The sequence below is a fragment of the Octodon degus genome, unplaced genomic scaffold (genome assembly GCF_000260255.1).
Source record: "Octodon degus isolate 3935 unplaced genomic scaffold, OctDeg1.0 scaffold00030, whole genome shotgun sequence".
Taxonomy (NCBI): domain Eukaryota; kingdom Metazoa; phylum Chordata; class Mammalia; order Rodentia; family Octodontidae; genus Octodon; species Octodon degus.
In genome coordinates, this window is record NW_004524606.1 from 14203025 (window position 1) to 14211648 (window position 8624).

The 8624-nt window shown below is 38.4% G+C and overlaps 1 protein-coding gene across 2 annotated transcripts in view; it reads left to right on the top strand.

The window, feature by feature from the left end:
* The window catches only part of Chl1 (cell adhesion molecule L1 like), a 230541-nt gene that overhangs the window by 186077 nt on the left and 35840 nt on the right, over positions 1 to 8624 (top strand). For both annotated transcript variants that reach the window (XM_004629520.2, XM_004629522.2), the window contains exons 10-12: positions 1430 to 1561; positions 6634 to 6774; positions 7372 to 7483. In XM_004629520.2, the coding sequence (XP_004629577.1) occupies positions 1430 to 1561; positions 6634 to 6774; positions 7372 to 7483 (385 nt within the window). The remainder of the gene's footprint in view (positions 1 to 1429; positions 1562 to 6633; positions 6775 to 7371; positions 7484 to 8624) is intronic.

Here is an 8624-nt window from a genome sequence, read left to right on the forward strand (position 1 = left end):
AAATTCATAGTTCATAATCCAGACAATTACATTTTAAAGCAAGTCACTAAAGAGTCATAATTTAATGGACTATTTATATAGGTACTTAACTCAGGACATACCAATTAAATCCGCATTCTGAGGAACAATTAGAAAGGCATTTCTCTTGCTCAGACCTGAATGTGCCAGAGTTATTTGTATATTTTTGTTTTACCTGATAATTTCATAGACACTTTTAGTATTTTTAATCTCTTTTACACAAGAGGATTGAAAAGGTGCATCATTTAATACATGCATATATATATTTAAACCTTTTCCTTTTTGAATAAAACATAAATCCAAAATTCCGTGAGGGAAAGAATCTAGCAACAATTGATGCGACTCACTACCTGCAGGTTATGTGTTTTTTTTTCTCTAAAATTAAAACATATAAACCATCTACACTTTCATTAAATCTTTTATTTGCTGTGGGTGTAATATATTCTTAAGCTGACAAAGCATGACAGTAATGTTTGGACTAAATAAAAATGCATCCTTTTGTTCTGAGCCACCACTAAGAATTACGGTGCTGGTGCTTTAGTTCCAACAAAAGTGCAAGTAATTTATGGCTTCCTCCATTGTTTTGAGAACAAAATTCAAATGTTGATTTTAAGCTTCTGTATCAGTCACTTTCTAAAACAGAATCTCTAGACTATAATAGTATATAATTTTAATTAATAAATAAGTACAGATAAGGACGTGTTAATGACATGAAGTCATTAATATATAGCTACTTTCTCTTAATTCAATGAGAAGAAAGATTTGTACTAATAGTGTTTGGACAGAATATCATGTCTGCATCTTGGACTATGAATAACCACTATGAAGACAACAATATGCAATGTATTAATTATTGAAACTGTCCTATTAATCTGTTTTGAAATTGTCTCATGGCTATTTGTTTCTCAATAAAATTAATTTTTAAAAAAGGACCACTTAAATATTGAAATTTTTATTTGGATTTATTTTAAAGTTCCGCATATATTTTCAGAATGTTAACCTTTCTCAGATGACATACTGGAGCTTGAGAATAAATTGTAGCCGGTGCTTAAGAATTTACCATCTGTTCTTTCATTTTCTGCAAATGAGATAGATGGTTACAAACCTAAAGCAGCTCTATAGCTATCTTTGGTACATAATTTATTATACGTGATTAGAGTCCAAATTAAGTACACGTACAGATCACACATATGCATGCACGCACAAGCACACATGCACACATTCATGGTATCTCATGAAATACGCCCTCCTTGCTTTTCAGAACCTTTACCTGAAAAAAAGAACTGGTGTATGTACTGTGAAATAAAATGTGGCTTCTGCCCTCTGCTGGTGCCGATTAGAAATAACAGGCTTAACATTTATGGACCTTTTACTTGAGTAAAATCTCTGCAAATCCTTCGCTTTTCCCCAGAGCCTCCCCACTGGACAAAGAAACCTGAGAGTGGTGTGTACAGCATGGGCACCAGTGGTATCCTGTTGTGTCAGGCCGAAGGAGAGCCGCAGCCTACAGTCACATGGAAAGTCAACGGCCTCCCAATTGACAGTGAGTAAAATCTCCACTTGTAACAAGAGAATGGGATAATTCATGAATATCATGAATAATGAATAATCATTATAATTTATGATTAGACAACCTTGATATTGTTTAGAAATGGAGTTAGGATATTACTATGTTGGCAGAAGGGGTCTAACCGGAATCAGAAGTTGCCTCTTAGTGAGCAATTTGATTGTTGAGATTATATAACCATGGAAAAGCCATAGCTAATGTTTACCTGGTTAAGTCATTATACTAATTAAATAAAAATTAGCTAAAATAGGACAGCAACTTAATAGGAGACAGGTTGGTTCAAAAGCGGAAGTAGTTTTTTATTTGTCCCCCTGAGATGGACACGGTACTTGGTGGTTGGGAGCACAGCTGGGAAATCAAGAGCTCTCTTAAATTCCAACCACAGCTACCTCCATCCTCGGCTCTGTCCCTTTCCTGGCTGTCCTCTGGTCACGTTTTTCTTCCTGATTTGAAAATATTCTAGGAAGAAGGGCATCCCATGCTTGAATCTGTGCTTGGTACCCTCTTTACTCTAAACCAAGCTCCAGTACCCAAGATATAAAGCTTTCCTTTCAGGCCTCCATACTCCAAGTTTCCAAATCCTGAATTTGAATTCAGAGCTCAGGTATTTTTAAATGCATTTGTTCAGGCAGGAGAAGAGTACAGCCTTCATGTAGCAGGTGATTAGCTGTGCTGAGAACAAGTACCATAGTGGATATGTATGTGGTGCCACTCATTCCTTGGTCTTGGACGGGCACCTGGTGGGCAGAATCTCTCGAGGCCCACGGACCTTAGAGCCTATCTCAGCTGTGTTCCTGCCTAACTCTCTTTACTAATTCTTCCCTTGTGAAAATTTTTAAAACTTCAAAATGGAGATAATGGTAGTTGGTTGTGATCAAATGAGCCAAGCAGAGCCATTTGCCTTGGGCAGCGGTTTGCCTGTGAGTCCTGTGGTCATTCATTAGCTCTGGAGCCAGGCCGCCTGTGTTTGCATGTCACTTCCTCCATTTACTAGCTTTGTGACTAGGAACCACACTGACTCTTTCAAAATTATTTCCTCATCATTGAAAAAGGAAACAGAAGCAGCAGTGACTCAGGGGGCTGCTGTGGACAGTCAAGAGGACCCCACTCAGAGACTTTCTACATGCAACCTGCCAGAAAAGCAGCCACTTGGAAGTGTTGGTTATCGCTACTGTTTGCACAGAAGCCACCCTGAGGAAACCTTAGCAATTATTATTAATATCTTCAAGTGTGAGACTTTTCCTCATTTCTTTAGAGAACAGAACAATAGATAAAATGAGTTTTGGGGTAGATGCAACAGATACAAAATCAATTTTTGTTTATAAGAAAACTTCTCAAGTAGGGAATGCAAATTCTTAGGGACACACACAAGCTCATAACTTTGACTGATGTTTGTCTGGTCATGAGAAGCATTCACAAATTTGCGAAAGAAAATTATAAAAGAGGTACTACTGTAAGCGTTTGACAAATCCATTCATATAATATTTACTGAGCAGCTCCTATGCGTTGGACGGTGACTTATCACTTAGGATATGGCAGGGAATAAAATAGACAGAATCCTTGCTCCACCAGCTCTAATATTCTAGTGACCAGTGACATTCAATAGGCAAATAAGCAAAAGTACAGAACAGCTAGGGTAGGAGAAGAGTGAAGGAAAAATCAGAACCAAGGTTTCTGTATTATTGTAATATCATGTGAGACTCCTGTGGTAAGATACCTTTGAGTTGGGACTTGAAGGAGGGAAGGAATTCAGCCATGCTGATAACTGTGAAAATGCAAACAGGGGAGAGAGATCAGGGAATCCACAGACCCCGTGGCCAGATGAGGAAAAGTGGGGCCTGGCGGGACTGAAGCTAGGGGACGGGGCAAGCACAGTGTTAGGTGTGAGATCGGCCACCTGTGATGGCCCCACAGTACAGGCAAAGGTTAAGTCTGTGTGGAGATTTGAGTGGTTTTTGCAAATAGATGTGTGTCTTATGAGACTTTAGGTGGAAGAGTAGTGATGTGATGCAATTCATGTGTCCCCTTCCATTCTGTGAATCGAGACTGCTGTGTGATTACAGCCAGAGGCATCTGAACAGGGCTGATGCCTGCAAATGGGAGGCCCTGAGTTCAGTTCCGATTACTGCCCTAACACAAAAAAAGTTGTACATCAAGTTTAGTAGTGGTTCCATTCTAAATTTCTTCTTAAAATAGAGCCAACAGGTTTGTGAATGAGTGATAAGACCACGGCTGAAAATATACTTCTGGTAGATCTGAAAAAAAAGTTCCATCTTCAGCTCCCAAGTTTAATGTTGTTACCACAGCTCCTGAGTGTAGTTCTCCTAGAGCCTCAGTAAAGAGGTCCCAAGCATGCAGAGGGTGACTTGTGTGATGACACTGGCCTGACTAAAGGGTGTGAAATCTCTTTGAACTTGTACTTTTAGAAATTGATATTCTAACAATGTAATGCCCTACTTACTTAGAAATTAAAGCAAAATGAATCATGCTGTCCTATGTCACATGTTCAGCATCTAATATTTCTGTAATGTACTGCAAGCTTAAAAGTCTGTATTTTATTATTCTGCAGTCTGCAGATGTTTCAACCAAAGCTCACAGAGGTCATGTTACTAACTTGGGGTTATAATCCAAGTAAATTTAGAGGGAGAGATGGAGCTCAGAAATGAATTAGGTTCATAGTGTTATTTCTTCCCTCTGTATTGCATTATTTTCTGTGAGTCTGATGAAAGAGGAACTGACAAATAATTTCTGAATTCTGTAAGGACTAGGACTAATATAGTCTGCTTGGAAACATTTTTTAAAAAAATGGTTCAGTTGATGCTCAAAACTATTATTTTCTTCCAGGACAGAACATGTGGTGCAATTCTGGAAGGCCAACTTGAGCAATATGAATTGTTTTTTATCTCAAACATGAGTTCAGAAACTCTCTTTTTCTTCTGCTTTGTTGTGTTGATTTAAAGCCTACCATGCGGCTGAAGGCAAAGGAAAACTCAAGTGGCTGTCCAGCTAGCCACAAGGCTAAAATCTCCCCCGTGCACAGCAGGAGCACAGGGCCGGATCACTCAGTCTCCTGCAGCACTTTTTGAGCTCAGACTGAAAAAATCTTGCAAGAGTTCTTCATCTTGCTAATTCTCAATAAGATGTGATGAGTTGTCCCCATAAATTTTATAACATTCTAATGTTGCTTGAATAAATTACCAGAAGTTCACCAATTTAAAATAGCACAAATTTACTGTTCTACAATTTTGAAGGTTAGAAGTTGGGCACAAGTCTTAGTGAGATAAAATTAAGGGTGCTGTGTTTCTTCCTAGAGATGCCAGAAGAGAATGTCCTTGCTTTGTCCTTCCTAGTTCCCAGAGTTCATCTATGTCTGGTGCCCCCAGCTCTCATCCTCCGCATTCAAGGCCAGCAATTCTCAATACTGCATGTGCCAGCGTTTACTTTCATGGTCACACCTTCCTGTGGCTCCAGACAGGAAATATGTTTCTGACTTTAAAACTGTATAGTTACATATGGCATGTCTGGGTAGCCCTGGAAATTTTCCAATTTTAAATCTCAAAATTCTTACTCTTAACCATTTCTGTAATGTTCTTTTTTACACGTAAATAAAATGTTTATAAATTTTGTAAGAACCTGCACCTCTTTTAGAGGCTTTGTTTTCCACCTCCTGTTGGAGATCTTTCATCAATAAAATGCTGAGCGACATATTTTTTTTTTCCAGTCTTTTAAACAAGTCTTTACTAACAACTGCCTGCCCTGGGACAGCTGCCTGTCCACGTCCAGCCACATAGACGAGGTGCTGCCCTCTGCAGGTCACAGCCAAGTGAAAGATGTCTATTCATGACTCCACGAAAAAACAATGCATAAGAAAATTCTTCTGTCTAAACATGTCCCATCTCAAGTTTTCTAAAATCTAAAATTTACTGTAGTGATTATTTTGCACAATGAAAACACAGTAGGGAAAAAATGGTGTTTTTGCATCATTTAAACTAAAACGTTCACCTTTCTGAAATCTACCTTCTAAAATGTCTGTGTAAACTTGCTGCGCCAGATTATGAGCCGAGTCAATGAAACTGGCAGCATGTAATAGAGTGAATTTGACATTAATAAATAAATAAAACAGATGTACTATATATACTCATTTTAAAAGATAATGTCAGAATCAGGAAAGACTTAGAATTTATCACAAAAATTTGAAGGCCTGGCCTTTGATATCAAGGAGGGGTTTGTCTTGCTGGAGAATTAAAAGCAATGTATGTGAAATAGTAACATAGTAAAACAAGGCTCATTAAATGAATGGTGTGGATCAGAAAATTACAGAAGTGGGCTGGCCAAATAGCTCAGCAGATTACAGCACCTGCAAGCATGTCCTGTGCAGGGGCCCAGTGTTCGATCCCCCAGCTTGCCTGCCGGCCCCGCCCCCAGGGAGCGCTGAGACTCCAAATGAGACTGGGCATGGTGGCACACACCTGCAATACCAGCATTTGGGAGGCTGTAAACAGGCAGATCATTATGAGTCTCATCTAGTAGTGAGGTCCTGAACACCTTCTAGGCCCTTCCCTAAAATAAAAAAGCAAAAAGGAAAATTAAAAAAGGAATGAGGAGGAAAATATGGGCATAAGTGTCAAAGGACAAAGTGGCATCCAGGGTTGGTAGGAGGGAGGATAACCTTGCGGTGACCATATGCTCTGCGCTGAATTCAAAAGAGTAAGTGGGAGGCAGTCCATAGTGGGATTTGAGCACCTCGTGGATAATTTGGAATCTTATTGTAGCAGAGATATAAAGTGGCAATGAAATGTTTTAGACATTAACAGATATTCTGATAATGAATGTCTATTTGAAGGAATTTTGAAAATGTTAAAAGATTGGAAAAGGGAAATCCATGGTTAATGTTGGAAAGCCTGAAAATGGGTTTCAGTGAATATTGTTCAATCTAAACTGGTTTTAAGGCATGAACACTTATTTCTTAAGTGACACACTTAAGAAATGGTATATAAATATTTCACATCCCATTCTTTATCATACTGACACTCTCTAACCACTTTCAGAGTATCCCTTTGCAGGTGATGTTGTCCTTCCTGGGGAAGTTAGCTTCAGCAATATACATCCGAATCACACTGCTGTGTACCAGTGCGAAGCCACAAATGTGCACGGGACTATCCTTGCCAATGCCAATGTTGATGTTTTAGGTGAGTACACTTGGAGTAGAATAAGTTACTCTTTTCTGAAAGAAAATGTTCATTTATAGCTGGTCCCTAAATACCGGTTGAATTCTTGATGCATAAAACATAGCCAAAAATAATAAAAATATAAATGCCTTTCACCTTATGTGTGGATTTAATACTCTATAGTAAAATTTTACCTTTGTAATGTATTGAATTTAGAAATTCTTTGAATTTTAAATCATTGTACTGTATTATTTCGCTGTCTTCCACTTTTATCCATATGATGAGGACATAGGAACTTTAAATTTTTTAAATGTTTTATTCATTAATTTGGTACAAGGTCTCACAACCCAGCTTGGACTTGTAGTGATCCTCCTGTGTCAGCCTCCCCAGCGTTGGGGTTACAGGCATGACCACACCTGGTTTTGGTGGCTGGCCTGGTATGCCTGGGATTGTTGGGCTGGCATAATGTGGTATTGGGAATTGATCCTGGGTCCTTGCACTTGCCAGGCAGGCATTTACAGCACCAAGCCATCTCCCCAGCACCATAAAAACTTTTATAGATAATGCTATTTGCTTTTAAACAAGTCGTTAAAACTCTATTTTGTTATTTTCAAACAGATATTATTCCAATAATACAAACTAAAGATGAAGAAAATTATGCTACCGTGATTGGCTACAGTGCATTCCTCCACTGTGAATACTTTGCTTCACCACGGGCGGTTGTTACTTGGTAAGCTGCCACACTGTTTTCTTGGGACAATGTCTGAGGCAGACTTTCGCCTTGTTCCTTTACCCATCACTTGCCAAGCTGCACTGTGTCCAGCCAGTGCCCCCAGGAAATGATGAAGCGAACCTTATTACCTGTCTTTTCTGGGAATATTGGCTTAGTTTCTAGAATTTCTCACATGAGTAAATAATGGAATTCATTTATAATTATAAAGAAAAGTAAAGAATTAAAGTGATTCCTGAGATAACTTTAAAGATAGATTTGTTTTTTTCATTATGCAGAAATAGAAGGTCACATATTACTTCACTGTTGCCATCATGGAAGCTTACATTGAATTCCAAATACAGATATTGAATTGTTAACAATATGCATTTTAATTTTCATTTTAATATTTTCATTGGTGTCCTTAGTCCAAACACATTATCTTATCAATGTGACACATTGGTTCCTTTACTGCAAAAGGTTGGTTAACCTGCTATTTCATAATTGGGCCATTATTCTGTAGGACCTGGTATAGTATGAAATGAGAGTGGGTCATGAAACTGCAGGTTCAGATCTTGTATACACTCAAAACTAAAGTTGTGATAATTTGTTCAGCACATTAATTTTTGCATGTTTAATTTTTAAACAATTCCAGTAACAAAGGTGTATTATTGCATTTCTGAATACTCTGGAGGCTGAAACAAGAGGATCACAAGTATGAGCTTAGGCTCAGCAAATCAACATGACTCTTTTTTTTTTTTTTTAAGTTGAAGGCTAGAGCTTTAGGTCAATGTGAAGGAACTGGGTTCAATTCTCAGTACTGGAAAAAAAAAAACTAAGATATTAGTGATGCTTCTTTTTTAAAGGTTGGAAACCCTTCGAAATTTAACTTTTAAGGAAAGCCCCTCCTTCACTTTAGCCCAAACTCCAACCTCTGAGCAGCAGCCACAGTTTGACCTTTGAAATTTGGTGTCAAAGAAGTCCCCTAAAGGGGCTGGGGAGATGGCTCAGTGGAATAAAGCACTTCCCTGGCAAGCGCAAAGGCCTGAGTTCAATCCCTGGTTCTGAAAAAAAGAAGAAGAAGAAGAAGAAGAAGAAGAAGAAGAAGAAGAAGAAGAAGAAGAAGAAGAAGAAGAAGAAGAAGAAGAAGAAGAAGAAGAAG